General features: G+C 39.2%; 1 protein-coding gene across 15 annotated transcripts in view; it reads left to right on the forward strand.

The window, feature by feature from the left end:
- mast2 (microtubule associated serine/threonine kinase 2) overlaps positions 1–25,694 on the forward strand; it is a 224,736-nt gene that overhangs the window by 108,629 nt on the left and 90,413 nt on the right. For 9 of the 15 annotated variants that reach the window (XM_055018191.1, XM_055018176.1, XM_055018183.1 and 6 more), the window contains one exon: positions 10,982–11,013. In XM_055018191.1, the coding sequence (XP_054874166.1) occupies positions 10,982–11,013 (32 nt within the window). Of the gene's footprint in view, positions 1–10,981; positions 11,014–22,975; positions 23,720–25,694 lie in introns of those variants that run through there. The other 6 variants (XM_055018165.1, XM_055018197.1, XM_055018205.1 and 3 more) reach the window with 3 other exon arrangements.

Below are 25,694 nucleotides of genomic sequence, written 5' to 3' on the forward strand. Positions count from 1 at the left end.
GCTGGCGTGCACTTTCAAACTGACCATGAACTCTCTCCATCCTCCAACCTCTCTTCCATCCATCCAGGATGTTGCACACAAGCGCTGTCTCAGCGAGACTCCACTCACCCCCACCATGGACTGTTCTCCCTGCTCCCCTCTGGGAGGAGGTTCTGCAGCATCAGAGCGAGAACAGCCAGGTTCTGTAACAGTTTCATCCCCCAAGCCATCAGACTCTTGAACTCAAAATAATCCTTCTGGGCAGAGGCACCTATGGTCACTGTGAAATACAACTGCTGCTACTTTTTACAATGCACGTGCAATATTGATGCTACATCTTCACTGTAAAAGAAATATGTGCGGATGTGTATGTTTACAGGTGTATATATATATATATATATATATATATATATATATATATATATATATATACATACATATATTTATATATTTATATAGTTGGTTACATGTATATATTGGAATTGTTTCTATTTAGAAAATAATTTTTGTTTGTTTTTGTATTTATCGGTCCGATGGCGAGCTTGTTGCATCGGAATTTCAGTCATAATGTGCACCAACTAGTGTATGTTCTGGTTGACAATAAAGTGGCTGTTCTATTCTATTCTATTCTATTCTAACTTGCACGAGCTGGCCCAACCTTCATGTCAAAGATAATTGCTGGTGTCAAGAGTTGGGCCTAAGGCCTAAGGCTATGACCCAGAGACCAATGTGCAGTGTGAATTGAAATATGAAGTGTGAGGCTGCCAATGCTGACTTGTAGTATAGTGTCGTGTGGCGACGGGAACACGACCTGGCCTGTGATACTATGGCAATTAAGGTGCTACCTCATGACAGCACTCTGGCTCATAGTGATTTGGAGAGACAGTTTCTTTTGGCTGCACAAACACATGCATCTTTCCCCACCTGCTCTGTTTGGTAGACTTGACATCCTTTGACTTTTCTATCCATCCATCCATTATCTGCTTAATTCTCATAAGGGTCGTGGAGGGCTGGAGTCTATCCCAGCTGACTAGGGCTGAAGGCAGGGGACACCCTGGACAGGTCACCAGTCTATCACAGAGCTACATATGGAGACAAACAATCACGCTCACATTCACACCTACGGACAATTTAGAACCACTGAATAACCGCAGCATGTTTTTGGACTGTGGGAGGAAGCTGGAGTACCCAGAGAAAACCCACGCATGCACAGGGAGAACATGCAAACTCCATGCAGAAAGATCCCAAGCCCAGGCGGGACATGAACCAGGGATCTTCTAGCTGCAAGGCGACGGTGCTAACCACCAAGCCACTGTGCTGCTGTGACTTCTTCCTTTTCCCCAAAATCAAATTCACATTGAAGGATCGCTGTTTTGACACAGTGGAGTGGCAATATGTCCAAGATTGTGCCTGACATACTGTCAACATTCAGGTGTATTTTGAACTCAGTCGGTTCCAGGGCTATCTACAGTACATGGTTGATGCACAGGACGTTTTTCAGAAGACCTAGAGACAAATCAGTGACTCTTTTCAATAATTCTGGTGTGGATGTTAATGATTAAGGAATGATTAATTGTTAATTGATTAATTGGTGTAGTTGAAGTGATTGAAATATATTAATGGGTACAGCCCTAGATGAGAGGCAAACAGTTTTAACTGTCAGGAAATTATTGCAGATTTGCTGTTGTAGTGGTTGCCACTGCTGGGTAGACCCTCCGTTTGAGATGTGTTTGCTGACTGCCCGAAAGGGAAATTAGTCCTGCTGTGTAAGTGCTAACTGTCATGGTTACAAAAAAGTGTAGGTTATCTAGATAGCTTAGTCTCATGCTAATGCTAAAAAATGAGCTGACTAAGCCAGGAGCTGACTGTCTTTTAGTAAAGAGCAAACTGCTCTGATGATCTGCTATGGATAGGTACACTGGTACCTAAAAGTATTGACTGCCTTTTAGAAGTGGCAGCCAATACTAACAGATTTCCTGGACTAGTAAAAGTTGCTGCAACAGTATTTCTGGACATCTGTTTCAACTGAGCAGCTGTTTCCAGAAGATGGACTAGTCTTAACTACAGTGAGCAAGTCACGTAGACCAGGTATGACGATTGTTTAGATATCAAACCACTGTTATGAGAATAATGCATGCTATGGGTTACTTACTGTGGAAGATTACTGCTCGTTTGGTGTCTTTGTGTGGCTAGTCATTGCATAGCAATTTAAAATGAAGTAATTTTTTTTATATTTAACCTTTCTGTCAGTAATCTAGTGGTAACTCGAGCAGAGGATGGAATGCGAGAGATTTGAAAACAAAGACGGTCACAAAGGAACAGAAAATAAGATCAGTTTTTTTATACACCTACAACACTTGTAACATACATTTGAACACAGCTTGCTGCCTTGATGAATTCATAAAAGCAGAAAGCCTTGCTTTGGCACTCGGTGTCTAACGGCTCTGCTGAAACCTGGGTCACACACAGCACACTAAGACAGTTTCACCTCCTTTTCAAAACAACTTTGTCTCATTTTTGAAGCTCCTCTCCGTGTGCATGTGTTTGTGTTAGTTCTGTTTTCACTGACAAGCTGCTGAAGTGCATCACATTGTAGCCTGTGTTTCCCAGGGGCAGAAGAGGAAGAAAGTGAAATCCCACCACTGTCATTCAGGAAGAATTTCCGTTAGATCACTAGACGAGCAAATCAGCATTAACACTGGTTCACTGTTCAACGCATTAGAGACTTGCGGGATTTACTCTGTCTGCTGGCAAAGACACTCGTCTAATCAAGTCTTCTTATTAAAGTCTAACACTCACTCATAATAAATAATGTACACAGTTGCCTCATGCTGACATCTTCTGTTCTTTATACAGTTGAAAAATGAGCAACACTACAACTGCAGGCGAGTACTAAATCATATAAGCAGTGAACAGTTAGTTTATTGAAATACAATGCAAAAGCAATTATCAAGATTAAATTCATCCAAAATTTCAAGTTTTTTACAAAAAGCAGGTTGCAAAATTATTCAATCCCCTACAAGGCGGTATCTTTAGCACTTCATGCAGCACCCTTTTGTTGCAATAACCTGCTGTAGACTGGAGGTACTGTCTCTAACAAGCTTCTAGCAGCACTTCTTGGGAATTTTAGCCCATTACCCCATTAGCAATGGTCTCCAGCTCAGCAGTGTTCTTAGGTCTACGTGCTGCAGCCAGTTTTCTTCAGATCCCACCACAGATTCTCAATTGGGTTTAAGTCTGGAGGTTGTGATGACCACTCAAGAACCTTCCAGGTTTTTTTCTCTAACCAAGACTTTGTTGATTTTGATGTGTGTCATTGTCTTCCCAGAATGTCCAATTATGCCCAAGCTTCAACTTTTTCACTGACTGATTGACATGCTTGGCCAGAATATCCTGGTACTTGCCTGAATCTATGGTGCCTTTAATACGTTGGAGATTCCCGTTTCCATTAGAAGCAAAACACCCCCACAGCATCACAGATCCACCACCATGCTTCACAGTAGTCAGGGTGTCCTTCTTCTCGTATGCCTCATTCTTCCTGAACCAGACATACCTCTGATTCATAGGACCAAAGAGCTCTAGTTTTGTCTCATCAATCCATAGAACAGTCTCCCAGAACTTCTGTGGCTTTGGTAGGTTGCTTTTAGCATACTGGATACAATTTTTCTTGTAGGGTGGCTTCAGAAGAGGTGTCCATCTAGGGCAGGGCTATACAATTAAAAATTGACTCAGGCCGAATTTTCAGACTAAGAACATGAGCTGGGCCGGACATTTTTAGCAGACAGTGAGCAAAGTTAACCATTTAAATTAAACACAAACAGATAAGATAACAAACACACTGGATGGTTATTAACGTATTGCCACATCCAAAAGGACAGAAACACAATAGAAGAGCAGTACTTAAACTAAACCTGTGCTGAAATACTGCTTCTTTAAATTTTACATTTCAAACACACAACTTCAACACATTTTGATAGGTAAATATAAGCACAGGTTAAGGTGCATATGAACATAAAAATAAGTGCCAATTAGAAACACCATCTTTTGTTTTGGTCACATCTCAAAGTGCATTAAAAAGTAACTTGCTTAACAGTAACCTTTCAGAACTTGAGACTTTTTTTTTTTTTGAAATAACAAAAAACAGAGTTTGTCCCTGTCCGTGTTTGGTCTCATCTGAGACAGTCACATCTTCAGTGCATATAATCAAAAAAAAAAAAATAAACAGTAGGCACAGTGATAGTTACTATCCCTTTGAAACGAAATAAAGCTGACATCAAAGTGCATAATAAAGTGCAACTAAGTGAAATAACTGTCAAAGCAAAATGTCTTTCTTAAATATTAAACTTCTAATAAGTGAACAGAAAATAGTCACATAAATACATAAAACTACCTTTAGTGTCTGCTACAGCACGCTGCTTTGTTGCACTTACCATGTCTCGAAGACATCTGTGGCGAGAATGTTTGACGTGTCAGACCTGTTTGATAGCAGATGTCACACTCGTCTTAACTTTATCGTCCGTTAAAACTTCATCCACGACAGCCAACATGCAGTCCTTCACAGTTTCTGAGTGTGTGAACGGCCTCTTTTTCGTGGCCCTTTCCTGAGCTGTGCAAGTCCGCTTCATTGTAGTACAGCTCCGGTTGTAAGATGCAGTCAAACTCTGAATTATAGCCGCTCTCTCATGACATCCCTCGGGAAAGTTTGTCCGAAACGCGGCATGTTTTTCCAACGTGGTGTCTTCGGACATTATAATCTTTCAGCGCTGCAACGCACTCGTTGCAGAGTAAACACATTGGTTTGGCGTTCGGACTTGGTAGTAAATAAATAAATACTTGTCAGTCCACGCAGGATTAAACCGACGGTTTTCCTCGCCGATTTGTCGTTTCAGGATAGACAAAGACATGCTGCTATTTTCGCCTGTATAGAACTGCTAATGTTAACTTTTCAAACGCGTCTCCTCAACACAATGCATTGTGGGTTAGTTGCTAGGTTACGGTCAGTGTTGCATTCGATGTTTGCAATAATGTTGGAATTTTTGTAAGAACTTGTCAGTGTTACTGAAAGATGTTTTTCTGTTTTTCTCGGCCCCAAGTCCCGATCACTCGGCAGTTGTTTTAGGGCCACTCGAGGGTTGCTTTCGGGCCGCATGTGGCCCGCGGGCCGCTAATTGAATAGGGCTGATCTAGGGGATCTGGCATTAAGTCCTTCAGCAGGAGTGTGCGGCGTACTGTGTCCACAGAAACATCAGCTCCTCTATCAGCCAAATCTTTCTGCAGGTCCATGGCAATAAGCCTAGGGTTCTTGTCCATCTGTCTCCACAGGAATCTTGATGTGCTTACCGACAGCTTCTTTTGTTGACCACAACCATGTGGAGTAGCCACAGTAGCAGTGGCTTTGAACTTACGAATGATGCTTCCAACAGTGTCTCTGGGAACAGTGAAGAACTTGGATATCTTTTTGTATCCATTTCCTTTCTTGTGCAAAGCAACTATCTCCTCTCTAAACTTCAGGGACATCTCTTTGGTCTTAACCATGTGGCTTGCAAGAGGCATATGGGAAATATTGCCACAAAATATACCCTTTTTATAGACATGAGTATTACTCAATGTTTAGCATGTGTCACCATTAAATTCACCTCAAAATGTATACATACAGGTGTCTGGCATTTGAGTTGTACTGCAATTATCTGCATTTTCCTAGCATTGTTTATTGGGGGTTGAATAGTTTTGCAACCGGCTTTTTGTAAAAAAGTTGAAATTTTGGATGGATTCTTGATTTTTGCTTTGGTATTTTAATAAATTAATTGTTCACCTCTTATATGATTTAGTTGTAATGTTGCTCATTTTTCCAGAATGTCAAAAATGGCAGGGGTTGAATAATTTTGCATGCAACTATAATTTAATTTTGCAGTCTGGACCATACACAATCTGTTAAGCTGGTGGCTCATTGTCTTAGTTCCAGTGGTGATCAGTTCAGCTCAGCATGTTGAAACAGACACCAGACAGCATTTTTTTCTGTTAAAGGATGTAGTAAAGCTTGCCTTTTTCTCTCTCTTTCTTGTCTCTCACACACAGACATTCTCTCTTTCTGTCCTTCTCTCTCTTTCTCCATTCATCCCACCCACCCACCCCTGCACCACTTCCTCTTTGTATTATCTGCAGATAAAACCCTTCCAGTGACATATTGCAGATTTCATTGAACTTACCAAGTGAAATTGAGAACTGTCTTAATTCTTCATGGCAGACTTTCAACAAGATGTTGGAAACATTCCTGGTCCATATTGACATGATAGAATCACGCAGTTGCTGCAGATTTGTTGGCTGCACATCCATGATGCCAATCTTCCGTTCCACCACGTCCCAAAGGTTCTATTGGATTGAGATCTGGTGACTGTGGAGGCCATTGGAGTCCAGTGAACTCACTGTCGTGTTCAAGAAACCAGTTTGAGATGATTTGAGCTTCGTGACATGATGATCCTGCTGGAGGCAGCCATCAGAAGATGGTACACTGTGCTGATAAAGGGATGGACTTGGTTAGTAATAATACTCTGGTAGGCTGTGGCGTTTAAATAAAGGCAAAGTTGCCTCAAAGGCAAAAACTGAGTAATTGTTAGTTAAATATAAAATGACCGAATGCTCTTATTGCAAATGCATTTAAAATTGAATGGTATTTTCAAAATAATGACATGTTTTAAAATAAAAAAAAATATAATTGTTTTTAAATTATTATAAATAATTCTAAAAATGGATAAATAAAAAAATATAAATAACTGTTACAGCAGTTTTAAGACAATTTTGTTTTTTCATTAAGTTCAAGTTTCATAAAGCATCAGTCTGTATGTACCATCACACACACTGCAAGATACGATCATTAAAATTGTCAGCCAGACACAAAACATTCAGCAGTGTTTATCCAAGAAACTGGCCTTTAGGATTCACGAGTGACATCACAGTAGTCTTTTCTGAGTGTCTTTGGGTATAAGCACCCATAAAATATCTATTCCAAATCAATATATAGTCTACTGTGTGTTTAAGTGTGTATAAATGCTCCACACAGTCAGCAAAAAACATGCAAATATGCACTTAACAGATTGATGCAGGCAAGCTGAGCTCCACCAGAGATAATAAGAGCTGCAGCAGCAGCTGTCAGCCAGAGTTCATTACTAAACTTGTGAATATTGATGAGAAAACAGTGACAACAAAGAGACTGCACAGTAACCTCCAGTGCACTGACACAGGGCAGAGGCCCAGAGACATGCACTAATTGAGAAATAATATTTTCTGTGTAAATTGTCCAGTACATGAATACGATACAGAAGAAAGACAGCAATATGTTACGAAAACTGCACTCAGGAAAATAACCGCTTATTTGAGGGCATTGGCTTGATTACTCCAGACATTTTGGCCTCTCTGACCTTTTTTTTAAATCAATGTTTTATCAAACCTGACATGTTTCAAGATTATTAGAAAGCAGAATTATTATTCTATTTATTATAGTCTCTGACGTATTGGATTAACTATGGCTAACTGTTATCTACCTAACTTCCTTACTGGTAGCGTGAAAGGTAATAGCTCATTACACCAATTGTCCATAATTTGAAACTTAACGACTAAATTAGAAATCAGTAATTCTAAACCATTATTCTATTTTGACAATTGTTGAATAAAAATTACAATCATTCACTATTTCCAGTTTCTCAAATGAGGATCTTCTACTCTGCTTTGTCTTCTAAATAAATAAAAGCAACCTATAGGTCTTGGTGTGTTATGTGACACAGCAAGATACAAAATTATCACAACCATTTTTTCACTCTTTTTTACATAACAAAGAGCCAATGATCAGTCGGATAATGAACAAAAACTATTACACCCAGTCCTGGTAATCAGTTTACTATAAATATATACATTAAAATACCAACCAGGGGCCCCTCACAGAAGCCAGCTCAGCTCATGGTGATAAACTGACCCAGTTTGGCCTCAGATTTAGAAACTACTGTATTAGAGATGAGTCAAAGTTTTGACCAACAGCAATGGACAAGGAAAAACTTTGTAGGGAGGAAAGTTTTCCCTTAATCCCACATACAGCTGTACAACAGGTACATAGTTTTAGATATTGAAGCAGGATTTCATCACTCAAAACTGATTTGATAAAAGAATGTGCATTTATTACAGGAATGTGTATTAATCTCTCGGTTGGTACAGGATGACAACGTTAAATATTTTAGCTAATCTGAGTCGGTCTGCTTTGGCCAAACAAGGGAATGATCCAGTAGCGTAGAAAGCTGTGGTCATGTTTGTCAGGACAAAAAACTATTGTTACTCCTGATGGAGATGATTAAAAAATTCAAACAAAGCAAATCCATGACAAACTTGTTGCTTGTTTTAGCAGCTTTATTGATGACAAATAACTGATTGAAAGAAATGAATTTAGTTCTTCATTATGGTGGTTTTTATTAAACTGAACTGGGCCGATGCAGTGTGTTAGCTTATAATGCACTAATTCAGTTTCAATAATCGCAAAATTATTTTTGCAATTTGCATTACAAGGAAGAAATTAGAACAGCAGGAAAGGTAGATCTGTGACAAAGTACATTATACTGAATTTATCAGGGCAACAGGTATTTTTATAGTTACTGAGTTGTATGTTAAGTGAATTGGAAGTGGTTACTTCCACAATTTTTATGACCACAATACCCTTGCTACATGTTAGCTTAAGAATGAAAATATAGCAGTACTTGTGAAAAAAAGAAGCAACAAATCTTGATACTCATGTAGGCAAAAGCAGTAACATGATGAACAATAGCAAAAATGATGGGGGTTCACGGTCCAGCACCAGAAAATGAAAATTTACTCATGAAGTGAAATACAGCATTTATCAACAACACAAGGCTGCTCTAAGTGAATGATCTAATTCTCTGGTATCACTCTGAGGTCACAAGCAGTATCCGAATGAAAACAGTCGACAGAAGAGACACTGAGCTATAGAAAGAGAAGTAAGGCTCAAACAGAAAGGTCTTTGTCTCTCTGTCATGTTGGGGAGTGGATTTGTCTGCCACAATAACACACTTTACTGTCAAAGTATAAAATAGTAAATATTTAAACTTATGTATGTGTGGACATGTATTTGTGTATCCTCCTCTTCAGCTTAAGAGGTGTATAAGATGAATATTGCAATCATTTTAGCCTTAAGTAGGATTTGAAAGGTACTAAAGGCTCTTCTTTTGATGTCATTTGATAGCATTTAGGATGTACCTATATACCACTCACTCTCATCTCTCTCTATCTTTCTAATTTCACACCCTACCTCTCCTCAACCATACACTATTTTATCAGTGCCTATATTCCATTGAACAGATTTCTCCAGGCTTGGTGTTGTATCCTTTGTCACCTGGGATAATCATCATAATTCATTATTCACTCTACGCCTGTTTGACTTGGCAGGCTGCAGTTTGTATATGTAGATTTTTATTTTGAGCATTACCTTTTTTTCACTTGGGTTATTTTTGCAAGGTGCCTTTGGAGAGAAAGTCCTCTCCTAGGACTCAGATAGCAGCTGCTGCACACTCACAAAACACAGCATAATGCAATAAACTGCTAGGCAAGGGTTTTAGATGAGCATCATTACAGGTCTCTGTGTGGGCGGAAGGATCATAAGACCATAAAGTACTTAAAAACACCAACAGTCCTCTTCCTTCTCCCTATCTGTATTTTTTTATTTTATTTTATTGTAAAGCTAGATGGAAAGACAGACTATCAGCCAACAACAAAAACAACAACAAAACTGTTACCTCCTGTTCTGTGAGCCTCAAGCCAATTCCTGTCCCTCTAAATCTGGACAGCATTTATTCAGATGACCAACAGAATCACTGGTTGAAGTCTAACTGACAGGTGTACACACATGTACAAACACACACCAGCTAATTAGTCATTTTTTAGGCTGTTCTGCGTTGGAGAGGCGGGTCTGTGCAACATTTTAAACTTAGTAATGACCGCAAATGAAAAGCATGTAGCTTTCTTGTAACACTACAGAGCTGTTTGCACTTCTTGATTTGTTGTTGGGAAGCTACTGTGGAGGCCATTTTTACATTCAAGAAAACTGCAGTTAAATAATGAATTGCAGCACACTTTCTTTAATTTTAGAGACATAATTTACAGATTAATCAGCAACAATATAAAGGTTTTTGGCTGTTAAGACTGGTTTCACTTTTTTTCTTAACGAGTTTATACACTAGACTAAATAATTGATTTATCTAGAGAATAACTGGTGAAGGTAAAATACATAATTATGTAACTTTTGTTTGACCGGTAGGGATGTGTTTTTGTGTCTGTAACCTGCTCAGTCTGAATAAAGTATTCTTTCAGACACACATGCAATATAGAAAGGCAAGATAATTGCGGCAAAAATATAAATCTTCCAATGTTCCGATCTAACACTGTTGTGTTGCCAGTAGTTTTTATTTCTTTATTTATTTTTAGTGATGTTCCACAAAAAGTCCATGCTAAACATAGGGTGTTGTGTGGTGTAATGAGCTTTCACTCAGGACTGCAGGGTCTGAATCCTGTATAACCAAAAGTGAATGTTTATTATTTTTGTGGGTTTTCTTTGAGTTCTTCAGCTTCCTCCCACAATCCAAAAACTGCTCAAGTGAAGTGGTGATTCTAAATTGTCCATATGTGTGAATGTGAGTGTGATTGTTTATCTCTATATGTAGCCCTGTGATAGACTGGTGACCTGTCCAGAGTGTCCCCTGCCTTCAGCCTAAGTCAGCTGGGTAGACTCTAGTCCCCCACGACCCTTATGAGGATTAAGCAGATAATGGATGGATGGATAGTGACACCTGTTGGTCAAATAGCTGTACTGTCATTCTGTAGCACTTGAAGAGATACGTTTGACATAAGATGACAATGCTGTCTTATTGTTGATCATTTTTTTTCACCAGCTGGTTAAAACATATTCACTCAAAAAACAGAAATACTGACTAATTTTTTGTCTGTGTTTCAGAAGGAGCTGAGCCTTCCCAGAAGAGGCAGTTTGTAAGTACTCATCCTCTCCTCTGTCTAGTCTGAGCCTTCTTCTATATTTTGTGCACTTTCTTTCCAGAGTTGTTATCTGGAAGTGTCTGGAACTTTTTAGGGTTCTGTGCAATGAACCAAACACAGATGAATAGATGGTGAGAGATGGTGACCAGGAGTTCTGTGGAGACTCTCAGTTTCTGTCCAGTGTACTACAAAATCTACGTTTAGTTTAGGTGACATTATCTCTATGTCCAGTTGCCGTACTAGTCCTATAGATATCACAAGAAAACAGTGTCTTCCATGTTTAGCCTGAGCTACTAATTGTATTACGTCATACAGAGAGAGCTTCCAGTGAATAGTTAAAGGATGAAATTGAAAGGCTGCTAAATTTGTTTGTGTATCTGTGTGCATACGTGCATATATATATATATATATATATATATATATATATATATATATATATATATATATATATATATATATATATATATATAAAAAAAATATATTTTTTATATATATATATATATATATATATATATATACATATATATATATATATATATATATATATATATATATATATATATATATATATATATATATATATATATATATATATATATATATAGTAATGTGTGTGTACTGGACAGCTAATTATTTTCATGCTCATGCTTTCATGCTTGAATACAAAAGTTACTCGTGCTTTCGAAAAAACTGGTGGAATATAGGTTTGTCATAGTACAATCATAACTGTTTAGAGAGGGGTGGTTATCCTGGAATAGACCCGGAACTGGTATCTGGCCAGAGATGAGAGTTCCAGGTCAGGCATGGACACAGGACCTCTGGGGATGTCCTGTGGCACGGGGATGGTGGCATTGAATTCTGTGGGTTGAAAGGTGGGACCTACTTAGATCAGACTTATCCAAGCACATTCCACAGATGCTCAGTAAGATTTTTTTCTTTCCAGTCTTTTCTTGTAAATACAGTAACAGAGCTGCTGTATCCGATTCCTAATGTCAGGCTACAGCCACAATGATTGGATGCTCTGTTTGCATGTGTTTGCATGTGTGGTGACTGGTAGTGTATTCGTCAGGCTTCAGTTTGTGTTAGGAGGCAGTGAGTTGGCTGCTATGAAGCCTCTTCTAGTCATCTCAGTGGTTGGTGGTGGCCTGTTGTCTCGTGAGCACTCTGAACACTGCCACAACTCTTGTTCTCGGACAAAGCTCAGGAAATCAAGGCACTAAAATACTTCTATTCTATGATTGCCATATCAAAGACAGACAGTCCCCTCCGCTTCACTCTTTAACTGCTTACACACTGTTATTCAGTTTCTCTTTTCTTCTTTTAGCCATGTCAGGGCACACAAGTAAAATTTTGAGTGAGTGTTCTTAAAATTCCAATACAGAATATGTCTCATATAAGAAAAAATGAGAAAATCAAAAAGAATGACATGGAAGGAATGGAAATAATATAGTTTACATTCCAGGGGGGAGATACTTTGATGACTCGTTGTGGTTTGTCTCCTCTCTGTTGCAGCACGTACAGCATCTGTTTCATAGACTGAATATAAGGATTCTTGAATGATGAATAATAATAGAATTATTTAAAATAATGTAATTCTAGGTTGCAGTTTCACAGTTGCAATTTATTTAATTGATTGCTTACACATCACACCAAATAACTACCTAGCAAACCTAAAGCAAAAATGTTGAAAAGCGTCTTTTAATTGAGCAATTAATTGAGTAAAACGTGAATAAGTACTTTAATAGAGATTAGTGTTTGATTTTTTTTCTTTTTTTAAACATTATTCAAAATTTTGACACCAGGATTTTCCTTTCTTTGTAACTGTATCAGTCTCAAATATTGGTTATTGTACTCCTTGATCATTAATAATCAGTATCTGCCTAGACAAAAGGTGTATCCATTGATCTACATAATTAACCAGACCCAAGGATTCCTAGCAGAACAATGCATGGTAACAGGTGGTCAATGTCATTCACTTTAGCTGTCAGTACATTTAATGTAGTGGTTTATCGCTGTATACCACCGTGGGAAAATACTCTGTTGCTAGCAGAGGAATTGCATTCCAAATGCTACTTTACTCAAACCTACATGTACAGTCATGAACAAAAGTTTCCATACATTTGTAAAGACAATGCCTGTATCATGGCTGTGTTAAGTTTTCAATGACTCCTAGAACAGCCTGATTTAGTTCCACTTATTTCCATTTTTGATGCGTGTTTTGGGGTCATTGTCTTATTAGACCATCGAACTCCATCAAAGATTCAATCTTCTGGCTGATGATTTTATGTTTCCCTGAAAAATGTTATGGTACCCTTCTTTGTTATTCCATTTACTTTGTGTTGTGTAAAGCTCCCGCTTCAGTGGCTTTAAAACAGCCACAGAGCAGAATACTTCCACCATGATGCTTGACGATAGGTTTTGGGGTTTTTGGAGTTAGTTTAATTCAATTTAAAAAGAAACTTTTTTTGTCATATTTCTTATATTGCCAGGGGTCAATATAAGAAATATAAAGCAGCTGGATCAACCAATGAATAATTTAAGGTGCAGGTGTAAGTCCCTGTTGTATGGCATATGCAATGTCTAGATGCAAGGAGGGGGTCACAAGCAGGATGAGGAAGAGCTTCCTTGCTGTATGACACCCTTTCAGCCCATGGTATCAAGTGTATACCTGACTGAATGACTGTGGACACTGACTCCTGTGTTCCAGCAACTTCAAATTCATTGTAGACCTGCTTTTTGGTGATTCTTGGTTGACTTTTGACCATCCTGACCAGTTGTTACTCAGCAGCAGGTCATACTTTATCTTTTCTTCATGATTGTGACAGTGACACAACTGTGACATGCACAGTACTTACACACAAAAACAATTGTTTACACAGTTGATTTTGAATCTGTAGCTGCATTGAAATGGCCTGTCCTTACTTGTTCAGGTCAATGATTTATTTTTTCAGATCTGTCCTGAGCTCCTCAGAGTTTACCACTGTAGCATTAGTGGCTGAGTCTAATGAGTCTGTTCATATATGGGCCCTATTTAACTTGACTCATAGAAGTCAGCAGTTGTAGTGAATTGTAATCACGAGATGCTAAGAGGTGATGGTATTTAGAAAATAAAACTGATAATTCCAGTCGCTGTATGTATATTTTTGATTTTGTTAAAGGACCTATCATACATTAATGAAAGAACCAATATTCATGGTTGGTTTTTTGTGATAAAGACACATCAGTTTTAATGATTCCATCATAAAACAGTTAATGGAAACCCATAGAAGCAGCATGTAGTCGTCTGGTTGAGGTGGGGCTAATTTTATGAAATATGTAGTGCTGTCAAGAGATTTTAAAAAAGGAGAGATTAATTAATTATGATCTGTAATTAATTAATCTAATTAATGTCTTTTTTAAAATCTCACCTAAAAATTGCTGAGAAAAGCCCTCAAATTGAGGTATTTGCATTTAAATTCATAACATTATTGTGGCAAATCAAAAGATTGATATATAACAAAAAAGTGGCTTTATAAAGTAATTTATTGTTTTCAACAGACTTGAACAAATGCAGTTCTAACCATTTATGTATTTGAGACTAGTCCTAAGTGCTGCCTGAAACCTTTAGTTTCGACCACCAGAGGGAATATTGCTGTGTTCTTCTGTCAATCTCTAAATAATTAGAAAATAAAATTAAATATCAAGTCCATATAAAGTGCTGTAAGTTAACACCAAAAAACCAGTAAGAACACTTTTCTGAGCAATACAAGTATTGAACACAGAACTTGTTGCGTTTCTTCTGCTTCAGATGATATAAAATAACTAAAACAGACCCGTCAATCACAGGGCTGTAAGTTAGCACATCAAAATAACATTGTTCATCATCACAAAATAAAGTGCTGAAATAACAAGCAATCATTTCCAGTAGGCTACAGAGGACATAGCAGCCATGCTGACCTCATGCCCCTTATTTCCTCTTCAGCCAGTCACTGAGACAGACCAGCTTGGTCACATTTTCTGGGAGCAAGGCTGCCCTTTTTTTTGCACTATGTGGCCTGCGAGGCTGAACAGTCTCTCACAAGGTACGGAGGTTGCCAGGGAGGCCAGGTACTTGCGTGCTAAGGGCTGACATCTGTTCATAGGCTCCTGAGTGAGCATACCACCACTGCAGGGGACAGTCATCAGTACTGATGCTGGGCTCTGCTCTGTAGCGCCGCAGCTCTCCAGACTCCATTCCATCTTCTTCTGAGGTCTTGTCCACACGTAGCCGGGTATCTCACAAAACGAAGATATTTTTCTATGATTCGGCCTATCATCCACACGAAAACGCAGATTTACGTCATCAAAAATGATTCTTTTTAAAAACTCCGACCAAAGTGAAGATTTGCGAATTCTCCGTTTTATGCGTCTGCATGTGGACATCAGTAAACGGGGTTTTGCATTTCGAAACGTCACCGCCCGCGACAAAATATGTTCTTACGTCACATATGCGACCTGTGTTCACATTCGGTAACAGTATGGATGCTCTCACAAGGTTTTGGGTGCTGTTTCTTGTACAGGTGCTTTTTACTTGCTTGTTTTTACAAGCCCAGATACTGTTCCACATTCAACAACACAGGCGAAGGACGACTTTAAGGACGGTTATTCTTACTCTGATTGGATAGGATTTGGGGAACTACTGCCACCTAAAGGTCTGGCATGCTTATGAATGTGCTTAAAAACGCACTTATGCCGCTAGGTGTGGATGAACTTTTTTTCTAAAAACGAGGTGGTGTGTATGTAAGTTTTTTTCTAGACGGAGGGGGCAGGATATTGAGTTTTACAAAAACCCTGCTACGTGTGGACAAGGCCTGAGTCAGAGTCAGACCCCAGTAGGAGAGAGCTCCTCCTCTTCTTCTGCGCTGGTTCATCATCGTCTGTGGAGGGCTGGAGAGTAGCTGCTTTTCTGGGCTCTGCTGCTTGGAGCATGTTCTTCAGACTGGTCCACACCTGAATGAATGAATGAATACATACATGGACGAGTGGATGAATGAATGATTGTCATTAATACTGAGTGCGGTAAGCCATTTTATTTTACTTCTTGTTTTATTTTATTTTGTGAAGCACTTTGTGTTGAATTTCTTATGTGTGAAGTGTTCTATAAATAAAGTCTGATTTGATAAATTGGACTCAATAGTCCAGCTTACCCTTATAGTCTTTACCTGTTCCCTCTTTTCTCTTGGAAGACATGTCAAATCCTTTAAATGTGGATCCAGTGCTGTGGCCACCCTAAACCATGTTTCGTTGGCATCAGCTCGCCGTACTGCTAGGTCACTCTGGAAGGCATTCTTGAACTTTACCACGTAGGCAGGATCATCATCAGTGATGTCCAAGACACGGTCCAGATTGCGAAAAGCAGGCAGCACTACAGAGCAAGAGACGTAGGCCTCACCACCCAGCAGCTCAGTCACATACCTACAGAGGTGGATAGGTTTGCAAAATAAACTTAGCTGGATATTTAAAATGTAACTGATTTCCAATTTAATTGTCATTAAAAGTAACTACCTAATGTTCATTATTTTTTGTATTACACATGTAACAGTAGTTTATCTCATTAAAATGGACAGGTGTTTATTTGGGCTTACCTGCATGGTTCAAGCAGGACCTCCAGCCTCTGCAGTTTCCCCCACTCAGCTTCGGTTGGAATAACCAATCTGTGGTTGTTCTGTTGGTCTAACATAGCCTGGACACCTTTTCGGTTGCGTAGGAGACGTGAGACCATTGCGAGAGTCGAATTCCACCTGGTCGGTACATCCTGTATAAGTTGTAGGGCTGCCACAAACTCACTCACTTCCGCTACTTCCAAGTGCTACTTGTCGCCTCCAAAAACTGGGGCTTTTTCAGGCACCAACTCGTTGCTGGGCCAGACTTGGCCAGAGTTGAGAGCCGAGCATGTCACAGGCAGGGAGCGGGGTGACATCTAAAAACATCTAAAAAGATAAACATAGATATGATCATCAACTTATTGCGCGTGTTTAACCGCTAAGTAATCAATGCAAGCGTAGTCAAAGCTAAGTAGCTAAGCTAACAGTAGCACGTTTACTGTTAAGTATCCAAACATCTTTGATAATTACCTTTCTTCTCAAACCTGATCGCCGGGCATTGGAACGGCGACGCCGATGGGTAACCCCTAACAGAAGGTTTTGCTGTTCAGCGATGGCGAGACACACTAGCAAAGCCATGTACAGAGAGAAAGAGAGAGAGAAAGAAAGAAAATTAGAAGTCAACCAAAACAAAAAAACATGGAGAATATTGTGAAGTTAAAAAAAGTCTAAGTTGCTTGTTGGCAGGCGATTGGCAAGTTGCGACTTGCCAATCGCCTGAGCAAGATACGTCATCAAAAGCGGACGTGAGCGCGCAATGCAACAGAAATCACCGTCCGAGTGGAGCGCGGAACACGCATGGACATCCGCGCTGTATCGTGCATATATAGTATATGCATATATTATATATGCACAATACAGCGTGGACATCCGCGTTTACGATACAGCGCGGACATCCGCGTTTACGATACAGCGCGGACATCCGCGCCGCATCGTGCATATACATGCACGATGCGGCGCGGATGTCCATGCGTGTTCCGTGCTCCACTCGGACGGTGATTTCTGTTGCATTGCGCGCTCACTTCCGCTTTTGATGACGTATCGTGCTCAGGCGATTCGTCGACGCGTCGTTGGTGGCAGCCCTAATAAGTTGCTCGCTCTTTTTTCCAAGTGCTACTTGTTGCTGGTTAAGTTCTGTGGTACTCGCAGGGCTTTGTTTAAAATGGCCAACAATCTTGCGGCACTTTGCTAGCACACCGGCAAACCCTCTGCTCGTGATGGTCCTCTGGAGAATGTGAGCATTGCAGATGATGTGCTCGTATGGAAGAGCTCTCATAGCAGCCAGCATGTTTGCTGTGCTGTCTGTACCGATGGTGGATATCTTGTTTTCAATTCCCCAGTCATTTGCCACTTTGAGAAACTGTTCGGCACATTTATCAGCAAAGTTCCTGGTGTCTGTTTTCATGACAGTCAGTGCAAATGAGTTGAGGTTCCACTCACCATCAATAAAGTGTCCGGTCACCCTCAAGTAGCTGTGGTTGCCAGCTGAGGTCCAGTGATCTCCGGTTATTGCAGTGATTCTCAAATTTTTTCTGTCGGGCCCCCCTTCAGAGGACAAAAAACTTTCGTGCCCCCCCAATAACTTCGTGCGTATATATATATATATATATATATATATATATATATATATATATATATATATATATATATATATATATAAAAACTGTGAAAACATGAATATGCAGGGCTGTGTTATTTTATCTGATTCCATTTTGTTGTTTTTCACAGTAAAGATCAGGGGTGCCAAACTCATTTTAGTCCAGGGGCCACATAAACCCAATCTGATCTCCAGTGGGCCCCGAGAGTAAAGTCACAGTATAATAACCTATAAATAACCAAAACTCCAACTTTTCCCCTTTGTTTTAGTTTTTAAAAAAAGTACATTCTGAAAATGTTCACATTTAATGAACTATCTTTTTACAAAATATTATGAATCTGAAATTTCTTAAGGAAAACAAGTTCAATTTCAACAGTAGCCTATTATGCCTCAGTTCATCATTTACACATGCATTGTAACTGCCAGATAACAGTTTATCTACAAAAACACAAAACATTCAGTCACAGGTATCTGGAACTGAACAATCTAGTATTTTACTTCATGATCAGAACAACTTGTCAAGTTCTAGAAATTATTTTAAATTTACAGTTTTACAAATTTACAATTTACAGTTAATGTTGTTGTGATTTTTATCCTTTGTAAAGTCGTCCCACGAGCCGAAATGGACCGTCTGGTGAGCCGGTTTTGGCCCGCAGGCCGTATGTTTAACATTGCTGGTAAAAAATAATCGTCGGAGATGAGCCGAGTATGTGACGTGATCGAGTACGCTGGTGTTCCGACTGCACATTAACGATGCGTTCTCCCGTTCTCAGGAGTCTGTACTTCGGAGTCTGAACGGCCAGTGCATATACAATAGATATATATAGAAGATCATTATTATTATTAATATATATATATTTTTTTTATATCTATGGCATATACAGTCTATGGGCCAGCACAATTTCAGTATTGTTGTACGCCGCGAAAAACAGGCCGACATTAAAACAATGGTTCAGCTAATTAGTTCCGCGTTGAAGGACCTTTTCCTCCCAGTTGCCCGCGCCCCCCCTGACATGCCTCTGTGCCCCCCCAGCGGGGCGCACCCCACTATTTGAGAAACACTGGGTTATTGCAACATAGCTGGGCGAATCCTCCAACAAAATCTGAAGTTTGTTTTTCTTTTCGCCATTGTACATCTTGCTGATTTTGTTCGTCACTGTAGTCCTGCACGATGGCTTGTATGATGAGTCATTGGATGCAGTTTGCAACACCTGTTAACCCCTCGTCTTCCACTATGTTTATGGGCCTGCAGTTTATCGCTATCCACTTAGCAAGAACATTCGTCAGCTTGTCTGTCGCAGACTTGCTCATACGCGGGGTGTTCTCCTCAAGTTTAGTTTGGCAAAGAGCTTTGCTATGGCTCGCTAAACTGCTAACGTCTTCGTTGCTAACATTAGCTGGGGCTGCACTCGCGACTGGGTGCTTTGCGTTGATGTGGTAGGCTAAGCTTGAGTTACTTCGGTGGTAAGCAAACTCCTTCTTACAAAGAATGCATATCACCCTACCTTTATCAATGGCTGTCGAGGCGTTTTTGAAATGCAAATTTTCCATTCATGGGACCAACAACTCTCACATGCTCCTCCATTTTCACGTCTCCTCTCCGCTCCTCACCTGGCCCTCCCAACTTCAATGGGAGCCTATCAGTTTATGCTAAACAAGCCCAAACACAATGACAGCCGATCAATGTCCACTTCAGGGTGTGACTGACCATTGTTTTCCACCCCCAACAATTCAAGCACAAGTAAGCCAACACATAAAAATGGATTTTATAAAAAGGCAACTGGCATACAGTAACAGTAAAGTTAGACATTAAAAATTAGATTAACATGATTAAAAAACATAACGCGCTAAATATACTGCAATTAATTAATTGCAATTAACGCGATAATTTGACATCTCTAGAAATATGACTATGAAATATATGTTTGAGTATTCAGCTGTTTAGCAATATTCTGTAGTTTTAAAGATTAGTGTAAATATGTAAACTTTACTTTTAAAAAATAATTACTCACTAAAGCTGTCAAGTAAATTCCAAGAGGTAAGGAATACAAAATTGTCCTGTGAACTGTAGTTAGGCAGAAGTAAAAACAGACATATTGAAAAAGTCAAAGTACAAGTCCCTCAAAGCTGCATTTCCAGAAGTACTATTTAAATGTACTTTGTATCTACCACTGGATTTGTGTGACAAAATAGCCAAAACTGAGTATCCAGTTACTAACCAGTTTGAAGCTATCAGCAGCATGCTGACATTTTTAGTAATGAATAGAAAAGTTGCAAAAAACTACTGTTAATGGAGCACCAATTCAGCTCATTATTAAGAATATAAATAGTTAGCTGTTTTCTATACATTCATCATTGTCTGCATAGTCTCAAAGACTGTTGCCATGTCAATTCATGAAGGCAACTAAAAATTATGTCTGACAGATTAAGATATGATCGGTTGAAAACATCTAACATTTTTAAAGACAGGCAGCTCTTATAGAGGCTTTCGACCGGGGTGGACCCCGTTCGGAGTTGGAGCCGGTGCCTGACTTGGCACCGGTTTTTTGTCTTTCCACCACCGGAGCTGCGGCTCCGGGCTCCAAAAACTGGGGCTTTTTCGGGCACCAACTCGTTGCTGGGCCAGACTTGGCCAGAGTTGAGAGCCGAGCATGTCACGGGCAGGGGGCGGGGTGACATCTAAAAACATCTAAAAAGATAAACATAGATATGATCATCAACTTATTGCGCGTGTTTAACCGCTAAGTAATCAATGCAAGCGTAGTCAAAGCTAAGTAGCTAAGCTAACAGTAGCACGTTTACTGTTAAGTATCCAAACATCTTTGATAATTACCTTTCTTCTCAAACCTGATCGCCGGGCATTGGAACGGCGACGCCGATGGGTAACCCCTAACAGAAGGTTTTGCTGTTCAGCGATGGCGAGACACTAGCAAAGCCATGTACACCACTCCAATGAAGTCCTCCATTGTTGTTGTGTGGGTTTCCGTACGGCACGAACGCTGTTGAACGGCTACGTACACACGCTTTGTGGTGGCGCAATGACGCAGCTCCAACTTTGCTCCTTCCGAATGGAAACACAAACCCGTTCTGGGGCGGCACGAGATTTGAACCAAAAAAGCACTGGCTCTCAACTTTGAACCAACCTAGCACCTGGTGCTCTTTGGTCGAAAGCCCCTAATAGAGGACTCTACAGTGACAGAAGATGGGGGTTTGCTGTTGTGTCACTAATTCAACATATTATTTTTAACTCAACGGAATACCAGTTTTGTTAATCATTCATGTGCCAGTAACACCAAGAAAAGAGTTGTAAAGGTTAAGAAAGAACATTTAGCATTTCTTTTCTGTAGAAGTAAGATGGCAATCTTATTAGGTTGGACTTCATAACATTCCTTTATCGCTTTCTACTTGCCACAAGTCTGAACTGCATGCTGTTACATTAACACATAGGCATGCACAAGCAAAAGTATTTTGAGTTGTGTGAAGGGATTTAGGATTTTTTTCATTCTACTCTTTGTAACAGTACTTAAATTATCATTACACATGGACATAATTTTCAGTGTATAAGCTGGGCTATTAATTATTTGGACAGTTTGATAAGCCACTGTTAGTGTAGATTACATCTTTTGTTCATTATTGCATTATTATATACCACTGGGTTTGCTTTCCCGTCTCACACGAATTCCAAATGATACATACCATGGCTCTTTTCATCACTGTGGTGGGTGTATCTGAATGAATGTAAGGAACATTAACATAAAACTGGCTTAGTATCTGAATGACCAAATGCCACCACTTTAACAGAGTGATGGATACCCCCTGTCTGAAAAGGACTTTTGTGTGTGAATGAGTATCTGTTCATGCAACAGTCAAAGCTGTCTGTGATCCAGCCCATTGTTTTTGCTTTTGCTATCTGGCATGTGAGCTGCATTTAGCTCATCAGGGTCAGTGGTGTCCTCAGGCTTCTTGGAAACTAGAATAGAAAGCAGACAGCTGCACTCCTACACGGTCTTGAAAATGTCTGCCAGAGAATTCTGTTCAGCACATGCTTCTCAGTTCAGCATATGATTTCATTAACTGGAACCATGTTCATTCACATTTTTCTGAATAAAGCAATGTAGCATGCCCTAGAAAAAAAGCTTATAAGGGTGAATAAATGTAGTAATCCATAAAAATAAACCTTAAAATGTCCGTTAGAATTGATGAAAAAAGGAAGAAAATGTAAGAAAAACATTGAAAGTCATTGAGATTGCTCAAATTTTGATAGGTTAAAGGTTGCATAACTTTAAATTTAAATACCAAAGCATGTATTTAGTATTACAAAATGTTATTACAACTTTTTAAAAAATAATTTTGTAATTAGGCAATTAATTAGATTTATTTGTTGAAAATCATGACACTACAGTTTTACTTGGCTTTGAAAGTTTATAAGTGATGAATAAAATCAACTATTTCTTTAAATTTAATTTAAAAAGTATTTAAAAAAAACTAATTACAAAAAATGCCATTTAAAATACCATGAAAGAATTAACAATAAAGTTTAGAAAGACTGTTTTTAAAATCACAAAAAGTTCAACGTGAAGCATCTCAGGTTTCCCAGCAAACTTTATCTTCCAGCCCCTCTGTGACACCTCCCTCACCGTCTTCACCAACACCCTATTCTTGCGACTGTTTGTCTAGGTCTGGGTCACTTCTCTTGTCTTGCAGTGGGTAGTGTGATCACAGACCGGCTGAGACTTCCGGGTGCTGAGCGGGATTAACCAGGCAGACTGTACCTGGAGACATTCAGACAGGAGTGTGTCTCTGAGTCCTTTGTTTGGTGAAGTGGTGGGAGAAGCTGTGGGTCCATGGTCCAAGGATCGGGTTTCCTTTATTATCTGAAATAATGGAACTACTCAGAACTTTTTGTTCTTTCTGACTTTTGGGGATTTTTTTCATGCAAGAAGAGGAAGGAAGGCTGCTCAAAGGAATTTATCTTGCGTGCGTTTTTAGTCTATCTTACATTATTCAGAATAAGACAAAGTGAAAAAGATGAAATTCCATATGGTTTGTGTGTAGTACACTGAATTTATTCTCTGACCTCTGATAAACTTTTGAGTAGTCTGCATCTACCACCACACACTATGCATTTGTGTGTATCTGTCAGTTTGTGACTGAGCGTGCCCATACTCGCTGGTGAAGGAACACTTTAACCCAGATACTTGGCATAACTGTACATGTGGTGATAAGAGCATGGGCTGATGTAACACACACCCTGGTCATTCATTTATACAAATGGTGATCTCAGAAGTCAAACTTGCTGAGGACTGACTGTGGGACGATTTTTGGTCCTTTGAGGAGCTGCAAAGTGCTCCGTGTGTGTTTGACCGACAGATGAGTCGATGCACTCTGGTGGATTATTAAAGATTACAGCTGAGCCTTTTGTCCCAGTACACAAGATGAAGAGGAGGAGGGAACGATCAGGAGCCCCACACCTTCGCCTCCAGTAAGAGTGTGTGTACACTGTGTGTTTCAGGTTGTTTCTATGCGCCATGTGATTGTTCATGTGAAGGGAAATGTAAATTGGATTCATATCAAGGCAACAAAGGTTGAGAATCGTACTTGTCTCTCATTTTATTTCTTTTCTTATTTGTTTACACAACTTGTAACACCACAAAATCACACAAAGAAGAAGCACAGATAATTCATATATAAAACTACAAACACTCCTAGAGCTCAATAATTTACGTGTTGTGGCTTGTTTGTTCAGTCTGTCCATCATGAAAAATGGAAAAATTACACCTGATGATTTTAAGGGAGAATTAGCTTTAAAAAACAACTTATTGTGACAGCCCTTTATTTATTTACTCAGTGCTTATATGCACTGAGGCTCAGTTTGTGTTTGTGGTTAGGGGACAACTGTTTTTTCTAAATTACAAAAAAAAGTGTTAAATGCTTGTTATAATCTCCCACAAATCAACATCACATCCTGACAAACAGTAAAAAATCTAAAAGATAACAGCTTGTTCTCATATGTGACGGCAAAAAGCATCAAATCCTCCAATTAGAAACCACAAATATTTGACATAATTTCTGCAAACATAACAAATAGGTGAATGTTTTAGTATTATTATCATTGAAATAGTTACCGATTACTTTCTGATGATGATTACAGCACTAGTTTATCCATTGAATGGGCATAATGGTGTCAACTTTGACAACATCACTGTGAAAAGCATGGTTTCAAGAAGCTGTTTTCGCTATCCTTTCACCAACTGTTTTTCAATAGGAAATCAGTTTAACACAAAATTCTCCTCAAACAAGATTATGTTTCGCCATATCTGTGTATAGTGTGTACCAACGACACAAACAAAGTGATGTAATTGTGAGCTGTAGACAGGTTGTTTTTTTCCACTTTGGACAGAGCCATTTTAGAGGTTCCGTACAATTTTTCTCTTTATGCTAAGCTAAACTGTGGCTAACTACATATTAACTCCAGTTCTATAGTTTAAGGACAGACAGTAGACAAATAATTGAAATAAATAATAAGAATATGATACAAGGGCACTTTCAAAGTTCAAGAGTCTGTGTGGACAATGACATATAAGGCCTTATAGTATACAGTTATGCTGCAAAGTGGAAATTAGTACCCTCGTATATTTAAAGCTACCGTTTACTTATTTTTGCTGTTTATATAACTGTAATGCATGCTGAATTTAATAAAAGTAGACTTGACAGTTTTTAAAGTGGAAGAGAGGGAGATAGAAAAAGCCAGTCAAAGCTTTCTTGCACTTTCTCCCTGTCCACATCACTCTCATTATAACTGTGAACAGTGGGGCTGAGTTCAGTTTAAGTTACATACATTGACAGGACAGAACATACATAGTGTACATACATACTGAGTTACTGAAACACTTGAATGGAATGGGAAGCCAAGAGGAGACAGAAACATGAGAAGGTATCAGAGTGAGATACCAGCAGAGAGGGAAATCCTTCATCAGCTAAAGCTGGAGTTACTCTGTGGTGTGAGGGAAGGCACACTCACTTGTACTCTCTTTCACCCACATACATGCAAATGATGCATCAGTGTTCCCCTAGCTGTTAGGACATGTAGTTTCCCCTCCCTTTGCAGGTAACATTTACAGTCTCCTTCACACTAATAATTCCAGTATCTTCCAAAAATATATATTGTATTTTGAAACAGACTTCTGAGTGTTCATACATCGCTGTCACTGAATTTATTCAGCTCTGCGCACACTCCATAAAAAAGTGGCAAAATGTTTTTTAGATCATTTAACAGATGAGAATCACAGACAAGAAGGAGATGCTGGTCTACACTTTAGGCTTGAATAAGTATGTGTATGTTGTCAAACGTAATTTCACAATATATCACATTAAAAGGAATGGTTTCCAGCCCTTATTCTCTTCACCTATATATAGCGTTATTGACACTCTGGATTCTGTGTCCATTTAAATAGTCT

This window comes from Amphiprion ocellaris, chromosome 2 (assembly GCF_022539595.1).
Source record: "Amphiprion ocellaris isolate individual 3 ecotype Okinawa chromosome 2, ASM2253959v1, whole genome shotgun sequence".
Lineage (NCBI taxonomy): Eukaryota > Metazoa > Chordata > Actinopteri > Pomacentridae > Amphiprion > Amphiprion ocellaris.